This window comes from Podarcis vaucheri (genome assembly GCF_965113315.1).
Source record: "Podarcis vaucheri genome assembly, chromosome: 5".
In the NCBI taxonomy this organism is placed as follows: Eukaryota; Metazoa; Chordata; class Lepidosauria; order Squamata; family Lacertidae; genus Podarcis; species Podarcis vaucheri.
In genome coordinates this window covers 98,706,616-98,722,503 of record NC_138763.1, presented here as the reverse complement: position 1 = coordinate 98,722,503, position 15,888 = coordinate 98,706,616, and the positions used below count along the sequence as shown (strand labels likewise).

At 42.9% G+C, this 15,888-nt stretch overlaps 1 protein-coding gene across 3 annotated transcripts in view; it reads left to right on the top strand.

Annotated features, from left to right (window-relative positions):
- Positions 1 to 15,639, top strand: part of ANO2 (anoctamin 2) — a 163,723-nt gene extending 148,084 nt beyond the window's left edge. For 2 of the 3 annotated variants that reach the window (XR_014219944.1, XR_014219945.1), the window contains 6 exons: positions 4,999 to 5,151; positions 5,293 to 5,345; positions 8,413 to 8,594; positions 13,250 to 13,355; positions 14,064 to 15,060; positions 15,406 to 15,639. Coding sequence is in view for 1 of the 3 variants with exons in the window: in XM_082223074.1 (XP_082079200.1) it covers positions 4,999 to 5,151; positions 5,293 to 5,345; positions 8,413 to 8,594; positions 13,250 to 13,355; positions 14,064 to 14,345 (776 nt within the window). In the remaining 2 variants the exon portion in view is untranslated. Of the gene's footprint in view, positions 1 to 4,998; positions 5,152 to 5,292; positions 5,346 to 8,412; positions 8,595 to 13,249; positions 13,356 to 14,063; positions 15,183 to 15,405 lie in introns of those variants that run through there. The other variant, XM_082223074.1, reaches the window with a different exon arrangement.
- Positions 15,640 to 15,888: the final 249 nt, after the last annotated feature.

Below are 15,888 nucleotides of genomic sequence, written 5' to 3'. Positions count from 1 at the left end.
TGGAGAAGAGGAGGTTAAGGGGTGATATGATAGCCATGTTCAAATATATAAAAGGATGTCACATAGAGGAGGGAGAAAGGTTGTTTTCTGCTGTTCCAGAGAAGCGGACACGGAGCAATGGATCCGAACTACAAGAAAGAAGATTCCACCTAAACATTAGGAAGAACTTCCTGACAGTAAGAGCTGTTCGACAGTGGAATTTGCTGCCAAGGAGTGTGGTGGAGTCTCCTCCTTTGGAGGTCTTTAAGCAGACGCTTGGCAACCATATGTCAGGAGTGCTCTGATGGTGTTTCCTGCTTGGCAGGGGGTTGGACTCGATGGCCCTTGTGGTCTCTTCCAACTCTATGATTCTATGATTCTAAATGTGCTGTGGTAAGGAATGCTGCATGCCAGAACACTAATACTGCTGCAATAATAACTTGATCTTGATAACGTGAGAGGTTTTTTGAAAGCCAAAAATCAATAATAATACACTCTCTTATAATTAGCTGAAGACTTTGTGAGCTTTGAAAACGAGCTGCGCCTTGACTGCATCTGGGCCTAGTTTGTATCTGCCATCATGGGAACACTGTTCGAAGAGACTGCACAGGGCAAATGTTGAGACTTAAGGCAGCCTAGCAGGATACTTACAGTGTAATTGCTATGCAGCAGTCAGGGGTGATGGCTGGTTCCTCAACAGAAAGCGAAGATTAAAATCAGAAAGTCAAACTTAAGAACAATGACCCTAAGCTCCAGCCCAGCTTCATGTCCCGAGAATTTTTTTAAGGGTGGGATGCGGGTGGAGCTGTGGGTTAAACCACAGAGCCTAGGACTTGCCGATCAGAAGGTCAGCGGTTCGAATCCCCGCAACGGGGTGAGCTCCCGTTGCTCAGTCCCTGCTCCTGCCAACCTAGCAGTTCGAAAGCACGTCAAAGTGCAAGTAGATAAATAGGTACCGCTCTGGCGGGAAGGTAACAGCATTTCCATGCGCTGCTCTGGTTTGCCAGAAGCAGCTTAGTCATGCTGGCCACATGACTTGGAAAAACTGTCTGCAGACAAACGCTGGCTCCCTCGGTGAGTAAAGCGACATGAGCGCCGCAACCCCAGAGTCGGTCACGACTGGACCTTATGGTCAGGGGTCCCTTTACCTTTACCTTTATACATTCCTTTGCCAAATAAACGTTCTAAGGATATGCAGAACACCACCCCACAAGCATATTCTCTGTCCTGCATCCAGCTGGCATGTTTGTCACTGAACTTCTGTTTAGATTGCAATGAACGTATTTTGCTATCCAATTTTTTTCCTCCCCTTCTACTAAGCGTGAGTGCGTGAACCAAGGATTTCTGTGGTACTTCGTTGGAAAGTTTCCAAAAAGCCAATATAACAGAATTAATTATTTTCCTGCTGAAGGCAGTCAGAAGTCTAGCATCCATATAAAGCGAGGCAGAAAGAGGTTCAGGGTCTCTAAGCCTTCCAGGATTAATTCTGAAGATTTAGAAGAATTCCCCCTAAAGCAGGAGAATCCATCAAAACAAAAAAAATATTGCCACATTCTTCTGTAATCTCCACGATGTAGCAGGATTTGAAAGTGTCATCTTGGAGCATCTTGTGGAGGCATGTTGTATACATCAATTATGTGAGAAATCATTAGCGGCTATTGCAGACACACAATAGTCAGACTCTTTCTTTGTAGCGCTGCATCAATTTTTTTTGTCAGTTTTGGTTTTTGCTGTGGAAGTCAACAAATGTTCATAAACAAACCCACATGCCAGTCTTCTGTGCTTCTGCACACATTTTCCCTGCTCGCTTGCTCTTTAGGGGGGAAGAAATAACATTCCCATTACAAGAATCAGTGATTCAAATGTGCATTCTTTTAAAAGTAACAAAGTGCTAATGTGTAGAATTGCCTGCAGCTGCACATCTGAATGTGAATCTTGTTCCTCTGCACTGCCTTATTTTTACTGCATCACAATGTGACAGAGCATTGGTTCAGTTATGTCAACAACAAGCAAGGTGTTCCCCCTTTCCCCTGACCTCACTGCCTTGCAAACAGTTTTCCATCTTTTCATAAATGCTGCAAATAATTGCCAGGAAGGAAGAGTTTAGTGGAAAGGAAGTCTGTTTCAGAAGGGGCAAAATGTTCACAAAGCAAACACCACTATTCCCTTCCATAGCCTGCACCAAAGCAGTCAGTTTGGCGGCATAGCCCTGGTTGACCCTTCTAACTTGAAGATTTCCATGATACAACTTTGGAGAGCTATGTTACAGGTGAGAGCTAGTGTAGCATAGGGTAGAGATGAAACTATGGGCTAATAGTATGGACATAATAGTGCAAGACAAAATCAAAGGCAGAAGGAAAGGAACCCATGGCCAGCAAGGAGCAATGTCACCTAGTTGCTTAGGTAAAGGTAAAGGTAAAGGGACCCCTGACCATTAGGTCCAGTTGTGGACGACTCTGGGGTTGCGGCGCTCATCTCACTTTATTGGCCAAGGAAGCCGCCATACAACGTCTGGGTCATGTGGCCAGCATGACTAAGCCACTTCTGGCGAACCAGAGCAGTGCACGGAAACACCGTTTACCTTCCCACTGGAGTGGTACCTATTTATCTACTTGTATTTTGACATGCTTTCAAACTGCTAAGTTGGCAGGAGCAGGGACCAAGCAATGGGAGATCACCCCGTTGTGGGGATTCGAACCGCCAACCTTCTGATCGGCAAGCCCTAGGCTCCGTGGTTTAACCCACAGCGCCACCCGCATCCCTTAGAGCAGCATGCAAACCTAATCCAGAAGTTTCCTCTTGCAAAGGTCAGAAAAGACCATCCATTCTGCATCACTCTTTGGTTTTCTTGTTGGTGTGACAGATTTCCTTGCAATTCCCTCTTGTGACCAAAAGTGGATGATAGCGTTCAGGCTGAATTTCCTGCTTCACGTCCCACGGCTCACCAATTCAAGACCCATTAGAAAGGGCATGTGGTCCCTCAGTCCTATCCAAAAAAGTTCCATGCACACACCTGAAAAATTTCTGCACACATGAAGGCTTTGCTGATGTGGATGCCACTCTAGAGCATCCAGAAATTTAATTTGCATTTCATTGGGCATTATGACATTATGGTGTTTTAAGTCATGAAAAAGGCTATCTCCCTTCTGTTGCCATGCTTTCTAATGTATAAGAAAAATGTAGGCAATGGTATTATTTAAATACATAATAGATATACACACACTTGCAAGAATGCCTGGAATTGTGAGAGTCTACAAGTTGAGATTAAACCCTCAAAAAATGAGATGCTTTGTGTAGGGAAGTCATCTACTCCATATGAAGGTTTACAACTGGTGTAAACCACTCAACCACAGCGTCTCCATCTTGCTGTGATCCAAGCTCAGTAATAAAGATGAATTCGTGCACGCTCAGACTGCAAACCTGCCCACTGAAGGAGAATGTAACTCCCACCTGAACTGGTTGACACCATCTTCCTGAACGGACAAACTACCGTACCCACCAGCAGCATATCCATCTGAGTTTCACTTCAATGGCCCTCATCTATTCCATTACTGCTCCCAAATACTTCAGCTAGAAAAGACAGGTAGCTGGATGTCATCAGCATTTTGAAAACACCCAATTCCAAACCCTTTCACCACTTCACTCAGCAGTTTCATGTACTTCTTAAATCACCATGGGCGGTGTCATTCTGTGAAGCTGAACGTTCGGAGATTCAGGACAGAAGAAAGGAATGACTTCTTCACACAATGCATAATTAAACTATGGAAATGGCTGCTAGCTGCTGTAGACCACAAGTGGGAGAGTTCTAATGGGCTCATGTGCTCTTTGTGGGCTTTCCATAGGCATCTGGTTGGCCACTGTGAGAACAGAATGCTAGACTGGATAGACCTTTGGTCTCCTACAACACAGTTCTTCAAACATGAAGGCCAAAAAAAAGTCTGATAATGCCAGCTCCTGGAACTGGTTCTTTGGGGAGGAATGGATCCCCTGAATAAAAACGCCCTCAATCCCCAGTTTAGAGAGTCTAAGCAGAGGGATCCTGTGATCAGTTGTGTTGAATGCGACAATCAATAGGGGTGTGTGTGTGTGTGTATTATTGATTTTAACATATAAATTATAAAATGTACCACAAAACTTATCACTTATACAATCTTTTTAGACTTCCATCAGCACCTCTGATGATCCACTGTTTTAACCGCTTCTTATGTATTTCTTAACTTTATATTGCCTTTACATCTCTTAACAAATCATCCTTCCCCTTCTCCATTTTTGCAATACTTCCAATAAATACTTCCTCACAAAACTTCTTGCAAACCTACAAATGTCGTCTGATCTTCACAAATACTTTTTAAATAGTCCATAAATTTACTCCAGTCTTTCGTGAATTTCTGGTCCCGCCGGTTTCAAATCCTTCCTGTTAGTTTATCTAGTTTTGCATAGTCCAATAACTTCATCCTCCATTCTTCAATCGTCGGTAATTCTTCTTGCTTCCATTTTTGGGCCAATAATATTCTTGCTGCTGTTACTGCATATAAAAAGAGCTTACATTCATTTCTATTTATATCACTCCCAACAATGCCCAGTAAAAATGTTTGATTTCTTTATAAATGTATATTTCAACATTTTTTTTCATCTCATTTTATATCATCTCCCAGAAGCTTTTCACCTTTTTACATTCCCACCACATGTCATAAGCGACATGTACTATCAGCATGACCAAGCCAATGTAAGCAGTTCATCCATAATATCCAGTAATTTCCCCATGAAAATATCATTCACAACTGCTATAGTTGAGATGATCCTCAAGATTCAATGAGGCTTTCTCACAGCTACCTCCTTCAGGGTGGCTGAAACAAGCCCTCTGCCAAAGAGGCGTGTATAACCTTGTGGACCTAAGTGGTGTGCACCATGACTTTAAAAGTTTATATATATTATATAAGCATAGCACTGTATGTCATGGCTTTGCAAGTGATTGCAGACTTTTTCAGGCCTTAGGAACAATGTTTTTCTGTCTTCTAGTTATACAGTTTGGATTCGTCACGCTCTTTGTCGCTTCCTTTCCTCTGGCTCCTGTGTTTGCCCTGCTCAACAATGTCATTGAAGTTCGCCTGGATGCCAAAAAGTTTGTCACTGAGCTAAGGAGGCCAGATACAGTGAGAGCAAAAGATATAGGTACCTTTTTTAAATTTAAAATTATGATAAAGATGGTGTATAGAAAGGCGGGAGAGAAAAATATGAGGTCTGGAATTTGGTTTGCAATGAGAACAGGAATGGAAATTGCACAGCTTAACAAATCTTTCTTCTCTCTTACAGGGATTTGGTATAACATTCTGAGTGGCATTGGAAAATTTTCAGTAATAATTAATGTGAGTATTGGCTTCTTGCTTACGTATGCTATGGTAAGAGGGGATTTTACTTAAATTGTCAAGAATTTCAGGCTTTTCTTATTTAAACATCAATTCATTTGTTTATAAAAATGTATACCACTTAATACAATAAAATTATTTAAGCAGTTTACATAAAAAATGATAAAAATGCAACAACATACCTTAAAAATTTCCTAAAACCTAGATTAAAACAAAATGAAATTATACATCACAAATTAAACTGAGCAGTGTGCTAAACGAGAGAGTCTGAGTCCAGGAAAGCTAACTATAAAAGTTGTTTTTTTTAAGTGTTTGAAGGTCATTATTGTCTCCACCTCACTTTATTTCCTGGGAAAAGGCATTCCAGATGGTGAGTGCTTTCGCTGAGAAGACTCTATTCCAAGTTGTTGCCAACAACCAACAGGGGCTCCTCAGTAGACCTCAAAAATCAGTGTGGTCTGTTCATTGTTTGAGGCTTTGAATATTGAACAACAAAGCCTTGACATTGGCTTGGTAGCTAACAGGTAGCTAGTACAGCTCTTTCAGCAATAGTGTAAAATGTGTAAAGCTGGATGTCCCACTAAGCACCATAGCAGCTGCATTTTATGCTAACATCGTAGCATAGAAAGGGTAGTTCCATATACACTGTGCTACTGTTGTCTAATTGTGCAATTGTGTTGTCTAATTGTGTCATGGCTAAAATGGCCGCTGTTTCTTTAATGCTTAAAAAGCTGGGTCAGCATGAGTCAGTGGTCTGCACCGAGTTGTATATATAGAGTGAGAAATGTTAGTTTGTTGTTGGGGTTGGTTGGTTGGTTGGTTGGTTAATGAAAGCTGGTAGTGTTGGTGTCTGCAGCTGGTCAGTCGCTTTTGCACAAAGACTTTTAAGAATAAAAGCAGAAAGCACTCTGCAAGGATATTCTTGTGGACTCTTTTATGCCGACAAGGGTCTGAGGACCAGACTGAGGAGACAAAAGGAGGTCAGAACCCTTTCGACGCTTAACGACTGCAATAGGTCTTACAGGAAAAGGCAAGGGGTGAGAAGGTGAAAAATGGCTTAGTCATGTATAATGAGATAAGAATCCAATGTCTTTGTTCAGACCAGGTCTCTCCATGGTTTTAAGTTTGGTAATGAGTTGCAATTCAGCAGCTTCTCTTTCCAGTCTATTTCTGAAATTCCTTTGTAGTAAAACAGCTATTTTGAGATTTTGTATAGAATGTCCTGGGAGATTGAAGTGTTCTCCTACTGGTTTCTCTGTTTTGTGATTCTTGATGTCAGATTTATGTCCGTTTATTCTTTGGCGTAAGCCATTTTTCACCTCACCCCTTGCCTTTTCCTGTAAGACCTATTGCAGTCGTTAAGAGTCGTCAACAGGCTCATCTCAGCTATCTGCCAATCTCCCATTCCCACCACCCTTCTGAGTAATACCCCTCCCACCTTCTCACTATATAGAAGGATCTGGCAACTTCTGTTTCAGTGTATCTGAAGAAGTGTGCATGCACACGAAAGCTCATACCAAGAACTAACTTAGTTGGTCTTTAAGGTGCCACTGGAAGGAATTTTTTTACAAACACTGACATAACCAATATATGGAGCACCATGGCAAGGTTATCCCTGTTTGACACACCAACCAAAGGTGGTAATGGTCCTCAAGAGGTCACCTTGGCCTCAAGTGAAAGCAGTGGATCTAAGAGCACCCCGCAAATTATGCACCTGCTCCTTCAGAGGGAGTACAACTGCCCTGTTGTACAGAACCCAGTTCTTGGGACCTGGGAACTGCCCTGTTGATTCTCAGGCCTGAATCCAGACTGGGATACATTAAGATAATAAGCTTCACCAAAAGACAAATTCATGTCTACTGGCCGTGATAGCTATGGTCTACCTCCAGTACATCTCTGAAGACATTGCTCTGAATCTCAGGTAGGGAGGGCTATGCTCAGGTTCTACTTGCAGGCTTCCTGTGGGCATCTGGTTGGGCATTGTGAGATCCAGTAGGTCTCTTCTTGTGTTTTGATTGCAACTGAATCACCACCACCTTCTAGACTGCCTTGACCAAGGTGTATTGGACCTGTCGGTCCACAGTGGGCTTCTTCAGTTATGGTTGCACATTGCTGCCTCCTTCGAGACAACAGGAACCATTCTATTATGCAAAAAGGCATTAAGCAGGTTCATCCATAAATTTGAACTGAATCAAATTTCTCCCACATCCCCATCTCACAGTGGGCAGTCATGTGCTTAGGGGTAATCTGAATGCAGAGATTAAGTGCAACCACACACTCTCCATGTGTGATTCCTGACAACTGATGTGCTGCCTCCGACACAGCAAGTGTCATGGTGGCTAGAAGCCATCAATAAGCCATCTGTAACCTTATGCTCCATTGCTGCTTTATTTTGAGTTCACATCGCAGTTCCAAAACTCTGCTTCAGATTCAGGCTTTTATCCTTCTCACTATCTGGCTCACAGCCACTTCCTTTGTTCCCTTAACAACTCATACTTAGCGGGCCATTACTAGACTGGTCTGGCTATTCCAGCAATTGAATCCATGTTGGATCCAGGAATTGGGGGGAGGAGCTCAGGCATGCAACCTGCCCCCCCCCCCAAAGAACTCATAACAATATGTTCAATTTCAATTGCGTAAATTGCCACAAGGCTCATCCTTCTACTTATCATCCTTCTTTGTTCACTGATCTTTTAAACAAATAAACTGTTATCTAACATCAAACTGACGGCAGTAAAAATCTATCCAAGATTTATATTAAAAAGGCATAAAAGGCCCCCTATGCAAGGCTCTTGAACAAATGCCAGACTCCTTGGCCTCTCAGCCACTGCACATCTATTTTTATTAAACAGCCAGATTACAGGTCAGTCTGGTAGGATGCTCTTCCACACTGCTGTGGAGACAAATAATACTTGAAAGTCCAACTAGTTCTTGTCCTCAAGTCACAAAGCATCTTCTCTGGGGATTTCTGGTTATCTTTTGGATCACTGTCCTCATCCATAAATTGACTCCAAAGTACACTATGCATATCTGTGCTGATATGGTAAAGGTATTTCTTTTCTCCCAGGCCTTTGTCATATCCGTCACTTCTGATTTCATTCCGCGCCTTGTCTATCAATATGCATATAGTCACAATGGAACTATGCATGGCTTCATCAATCACACTCTCTCATACTTCAACGTCAGCGATTTCAAGGCTGGAACCCAGCCAGAAGCCTCAAGTTTCGAAGACGATGTTTCCCTTTGCAGGTAAAGCAGCCTTACCAATCACTGGCTATTGTATTTAAGACTTATGGTAGGAGCAATTTTGGTAGGTGGTTCCACTAACTTTCGTGGGTTAAAATTAGAGTAAGACTGATCTCTGTCACTGAAGGCAAAAGGTAAATTTTCCAGCTACATTTGCCCTTTCTATAAGCTCACATTTTTAAAAGCTCAGTGTGCCCAAGACTTGACTCCCTAGGAAACACACACAATATTTCTTCTTTAATCATTTGGAAACAAATATGAGAACAAAAAATAGTATCCAATAGGTATCCATGTTTTCTAGGGGCAGCCCCTATTTCTGGTCCCTGGCCCATATAAATCACTGTCCTTGTTTTGCATTCTGTGGATGCCTTCTTAAAATATTGTTAGTGTGTGTACATGTTCAGTGGAGTTGCCATTATTGAGGTTCATCCCTCTTCCTCAAGTCTCTAGAAGTCAAATCTCAATGTGGATGAATGTGCCTTGACTGAATGGATACAGTATGTTTTCCCCACAGGTGGAAAAGAATTTTGGGGTTGAGATTTTGATCAGAAAAACATGGGGAAAGACTGATCAGCCCCTTTCTCTTCCCCCTGCTCTTATCAAATTTAGAGCCCGCAGTGGAGGCATTTAAGTAAAACCAAAAACTGTCAGGGAGGCTTCACACCTAGTTGGGTTCTTAACATAGAGGGAGGCTATGAGCTTTGTATTTTAGCTCAATTAAACACATAGATGCAGACATTTCATTTCTGAAAAAAATTCGGGGAGAAAGTTGACCTGATACAAGTCAATGGAAGCAGGAATTTCCCATTATGGGCTTCACTTGATATTAAGGTGTCTTTAACTGAATACGTAACAAATTCAAACACTCCCCAGTGACGCATTCTTAGAATAGGTAGGGCAACATTTTTATCCACTACTCTGAAATATCTGGTATTCGTTCTAAATGAACATTGCAACAGTGGCAATAATCTGTCAACAATCTGTGACAAATAATTAGCCATAATTTTTTTTCTTGCAGAGTACAAGGGTTATTTTTTTATTATTATTCTGCTCAAGGCAAAATGAAAATGACACTTTACTCAGTTAAACACTCCTTTCGTATAGATCATGAGGATGAATTTATCGGACCCTAACATCAAGTTTGTCACTAAAAGCTTATCCACACAACACTAAAGCAAACCTGAGTTTGCAACCAGGTGTGCATTTGACAAATACTGCAGGCAATCCCATCACTTTGTGAAGTACCACTGTCTGATACAAAGATTTGTGTGTTTCATTCATAGACTATATTTTTAAGATACAGGCTTTTAACAGGCAAGGTCCAGCCTTTGGTTCTAAATCTCTGTCTGCAAAATGGTAATAACCATCAACAGCTAATTCCTCCTTCTTCAAAGCCAAAGCAACAATATTTTAATGCAAAGTGATTTCAACATAAATGGGAAAAGGTGTGTTCAGTTACGTATCATTTTTGGACTGAAAGCGACAAGTGTTCGCTGGATAGATTTTTTATTCCAAACATGGGATGAATTAGCAAATATTAACAACTTACACTTCCATTTCTGTTTTTGCTGGAATTCTCAGACATCCCTCATCCTAATAAGTTACAATATTGGCCAGATAATGTTGATCAGCTTGCCAGTATAATATCAGAATTGCACTCTGCCATTATGTGCACATTTAAGCGTGTTCTCCTTCATGGAGAGCACGTGTTGCGGTGGGAGCTGCCAGGACACTCCAAAGTTGGGGGCAAGCTAATTGATCGTTGGCCACTGATGCGATTGGGGCTTCCTTTGTTGTTAGGATGAAGTTAATGTTGCCATTTGTTGATTGACAGCCAGAAATGCTAACTCCTTGCATGAGGCTAGGGCTTCCTCTTTTCGCCCGTGCATCGGATTGCCCGTCCCCCCTCCCTAGAATTAGGGTTGTTCGCTTTGACCTTGCTATGCCTGGCATGGGGTCGTCTGCTCTTGGGGCAGGGGCCCGGTAGGAATTTTGTCCATCTGGCTGATTGTCTGGGGCCATTTGGTTTTTGCCTACTGCGTAGCAAATCGTCACAACTTGTAATGTTGTGGTTAGGCATTGGTTTATGGTTTGGTTGGTTGAGGGGCATGGATTGGCTGTGCCTGCCCCTCTAATGCTGCTGCTGCAAGGGATTCCATTAAAGGAATCAGGGGCTAACTATTGCTTGTCCACTCTGTCAAGGGGGCTTGGGCCATAGCAACAGTGGCGTAGCGTGGGTTGTCAGCACCCGGGGCAGGGCAAGTAATTTGCGCCCCCTAACCCGTGGATTTGTGCCCCCTAACCCGTGGATTTGCACTCCCTAACCCCCAGATGTTGCACCCGGTGCAGTCGCCCCCCTGCACCCCCCACCCTACGCCACTGCATAGCAATGAGCTCCTGGTTGCATTTGGGGAGGGCGGAGGGCAGGTTCCCTGCTCCGTCGCTACCCCCAAGTATCTTCCCCTTTTCTGACTTTCGCATCGTGTGGAATGTCAGTCTGTCCCCCATGGTGGGGGCAGATAGTCGCAACCAATGCCTAAGCGACCACTCACATTTTTGTATTTTAATAAAGTTGTGGCCAAAATTATGCCAAAAACCTTAAACAAAAAATTCTGTGTGGTGTGTGAGTTATTGGGGTGGCCCTGGGGACCTCGACACGCAACAGGTGGAAATGCAGCCATTTGCCACTGGACAGATACTTCCATATGATGCTTTAGTCAGAGAAGTGGTCCATTTCATCAGGGCTGTCTCCAGCCCTGTCTCCAGGCTCCAAACTCAGCCCCTTTTCCAGTTCTGTTATATGAGAGCATTCTCAAGTCCAGGATGTAGGAAGGCAGCCTGCTCCAGGGAAGGTTTCACCCCGCTGAAAGCATCATTTCTTATTTATGCTGCTATTATAAATAACTTAGTCTCATTGCTGGAAATACTTTCACGCTCATTTGTGTGCAGATAATTCAGAAACTCCAAAGTGCAGCACCCCAGATTACTGTGCTGGGCTTCAAATTAGAGCTCAAATAACTCCTGTTTTAAAACAGCTACACTGGATGCCAGCTCATTTCTGGGCGCAGTTTAAGCTGCTCACATTAAATGTTTAAAGCCCCAAATATCTGAAAGACTGTTTACACCCCTATTCACCTTATTGGGAGCTTTCTTGGTCCTTTGGCCACCCTCAGAGGTGTTGGGGCAAGGTGGCTCAGGAAAGGGCTTTCTCTGTGTCAGCCCCTAAATTGTGGCACTCGCCCCATCCCGTCCCCAGAAGCACCTAGCATCTTCATTGTTGCAGACGCACCTCTTTGCAACAGTTAAAACATTTTGTTTTTGTGGGACTCATCTCTCCTGCTTAATTTATACTGTTCTGGTTCATTTGGAGTGGCTCGTTGGTTTTATAACTGTGGTGGTTTTATCTGTTTTTGCAATTGTTGTAACACGGCCTGGGATCTTAGGGTGAAGAGCGGGTAAGATCTTTTGTAATAAATAGAATAAAAGAACTGAAATTGAACCTGGGAACTTCAGCATGTCCAACTCTTTCCTTCCTTCCATATTTTGTCTCCCACTCTCTCTCAGCCTTAAATTATCCCACTATACTAAATATAGGCCAGACCTTGCATGCGTCTCTTCTGAAACTCTCCACTGTGGGAACCTAAGTTGAATATTCTAAAATTGTGCCTTCTATACAAATAAATATCTCTCTATCCTTTTGTATTCTTTCTAAGAACAGAATTGGCATATTTACATGCCTAACAACCATTCTCCTTTGTATGCTTTCTCAGAAGTAAGTCCTACTGAGCTCAAGGGGATCACAGCTCAACAAAACAATTTATTATATTTATCTTCATAAAAAGTGTATAGTTGTTCACTATTAAGCCTATTTACTTGCTGGTAGAAAGTGAGCTCCATGAGTACTAGTCACAAAATGGCTACCATGGTGATCATGGCATAACACAGGCATAGGTAAACTCGGCCCTCCAGACGTTTTGAGACTACAGTTCCCATCATCCCTGGTCCTGTTAGCTAAGGATGATGGGAGTTGTAGTCCCAAAACATCTGGATTGCTGAGTTTGTCTGTGCCTGGCATAACACAAAAAGGTTGCCATGTGGGAAGTGACCTGACACAAAATGGTTGCTGCATCTAAAAAAAGCAGAAAAAGAGAGTGCCACAATGTGTTACAAGCATGCCAGCACTTCCGCCTCCCATCTCCTGCCCATCAACTAAGAAAAGGTGCCTACTTCTGCCACTGCTGGGCACAGACAAAAGCTCTTTGCATCTCTCCTCTGTTCAGAACCATTTAGGGAGGACACATGTGCAATCTGGCATCCAGTGAAATGTGGGCAACTTTGTTTATTTATTGGATTCCATTTATCAGTCACTTCAGTCAGTAAAATATCTCAAAGCAAATGTGTTGCTTGATTTATCAGAGTCAACCCATGTCAGTCAAAATTGTTAAAGCAATTCATGACACATGGGGCTGTGGTTGGTGGGTGTGAAAAAGAAATATTGAAGCATAATCGGAGAACCCAAACACTGTTGCTGGAAATGAAGGCTACGAATTGCACAACTGCTGGGGAACTTTCTAGCTGGAAAATTGAACTGATCCGTGTTATGTGTAGCAGATATGGCTCCAAAATGTGCAGTTTAAAGCAATGGCTCCATTTTACAGGTTTAAGGATTACAGAGAACCGCCATGGTCTGAAAACCAGTATGAATTTTCTAAGCAGTACTGGACTGTTTTATCTGCCCGTTTGGCCTTTGTCATTATCTTTCAGGTAAACCCTTTCTGCGTTATATTACTTCACTGCCACATGTAATGCATTGATTGCTGCCTGCGGTACTTGTTTGTCCATTGATTTTTATTCACGCTTGTTCACTAACCCTTTCAAATTCCCTTGCCCTTGTGGAACAGTCTCAGCTAAACTAGAAGAGAATTAAAACATCTTGATGTATTGGTGTCTGTAAAACATCTTGATGTATTGGTGTCTGTTCAGCTAACAGTATACAGTGGTACCTCAGGTTACATACCCAGAAATAGTGCTCCAGGTTAAGAACTTTGCTTCAGGATGAGAACAGAAATCGTGCTCCGGCGGTGTGGCGGAAGCAGGAGGCCCCATGAGCTAAAGTGGTGCTTCAGGTTAAGAACAGTTTCAGGTTAAGTACAGACCTCCGGAACGAATTAAGTACTTAACCTGAGGTACCACTGTATTGCTGATGGAGTATTGGAAGCAGCCCAGAGACTATCATATTATTGAGCACCCTCCATGCCTGCTGTGCCTTGTCCCCGCCCAGCATGCGAGAGTGGCGAGGGCTGGGTTAGCGTGCTCGGTCCAAACTTGGGGGTATGCGTGCATGCACCCCTGGCACCGGCAAACAGTGCTACACACCTGGCTATACCTCCCCAAAACGAGTGCTTTAGGGATCTTTTCGATGCTGTAAGGAACACGTCTTCCTCCTGCTTATTTAATTTATTTCTCTTGCAGAACCTGGTAATGTTCCTCAGCGTGCTTGTTGACTGGATGATCCCAGACATACCCAAGGATATCAGTGAGCAGATCAAGAAAGAAAAGAGCGTGCTGGTTGATTTCTTCTTGAAGGAAGAGCACGAGAAACTGAAACTGATAGAAAACTTTATCAGGCGAGACAAGCAAAGGAGCAAGAATGAGACAAGAGGAAAGAGAATTCGAGCGGCAAGTTTCTGCCAGTTCAACCGAAGTCAACGGGGCAGCTTAACATCCTTCAGCTCACACCACACTGATGTATGATTCCTTGAGGGCACATCTACACCACTTGTAATCGCTCTGTCCTCAGAGAACTGTAGTAGTGAAAGACGCTTATCTTCTTCAGTTGAATATTCTCATCATCACTCTAGCCCTGCTACAGTTCCCAAGATTTGGAGAGGAATACATGACAGCTGAGCTAGCATGATGCACATATAGGTTTGTAGTGCAAGAAATAACAGCCAGTACGAAACATATTGAATAATAATTTACCTATTGTCTGGTTAGATCTTGAGGGGGAAGTGCTTGAATCTAGAATGGATATTGTTTTGGACAAATAGATTATACTGGTTTTCAGAAGCTTCATTTTTAAATTTCTCTGCAGTATTCTTAATCAAATGTCCTACATGAAAACATGCTGTATATTTATGTTACAAACTCATGTAATTTTATACCAATTTGCCTGCATTTGTTCTTCTGCCCCATCCCAAATCCTGAGAATTATAGTTTGGTGAGAGTTCTAATACCACTCTTAGAAATCCCCCCCCTCCTTCACAGAACTACCTTAAGAGTACACCAGTCCATATTGATGGGCCTTGTTTTGAGTGGCTGGACTGAAAGCTGCAGAACCGTAATAGCAAAATATTTACGGTCACAGAGCACTTTGACATTTAGTAATGTTTCTCTCTCATTAACAGCAGAGTCCTGTACCTACCACTCAGAAGTAAGTCACATAGAGTTTAGCAGGGCTTACCCTCAGGTAAGTGAGTACAGTGGTGCCCCGCAAGACGAATGCCTCGCAAGACGGAAAACTCGCTAGACGAAAGAGTTTTCCGTTTTGGAGGTGCTTCGCAAAACGAATCTCCTATGGGCTTGCTTTGCAAGACGAAAATGTCTTGCGAGTTCCTGCAGGGTTTTTTTTCTTCCCCCCTTTTTCTAAGCCGCTAAGCCGCTTATCAGCTGATCCGATAAGCTGATAAGCCGCTAAAAGCCACTAATAGCGCTAATAGCGCTAATCCGCTAATCCGTCAATGGGCTTGCTTCGCAAGATGAAAAAACCGCTAGGCGAAGAGAATCACGGAACGGATTCTTTTCGTCTTGCGAGGCACCACTGTATAGGATTGCAATCTAAAAGTATGAAAAGGCCAAGAGAGACCACAGCATGCATATCTGATAGAGAGTGAGAAGAACACTTAGATCCTGATTTTCTCCTCTTTCCAGTCCATCATCACATTTTGTATCAGTTTCCACATACAGAAGTACATGTGCCTAGCACCATTCATGAAGTATATCCACAAGAAACCCCCCCCCCAAAAAAAAAAATCCTGGGGTTGGACTAGATGACCCTCATGGTCCCTTCCAACTCTACAATTCTATGCTTTTAAGAGGAAATTATACTTTTCCAACCTAGGCAACCCACTTGTGATTTAGACAGTACCAAGCTTGTGTTCTTGTCCCATTGCTCAGTCCCATCCAATGAGCAAGTGGGACATAAATGATGGCATTCATCTGGGCAGGGAGCAGGAGACATAATGAGGAAGGTGGTGCAACAATGGCAACCTGTCCTTTGGTACCAGCACCATTTAGA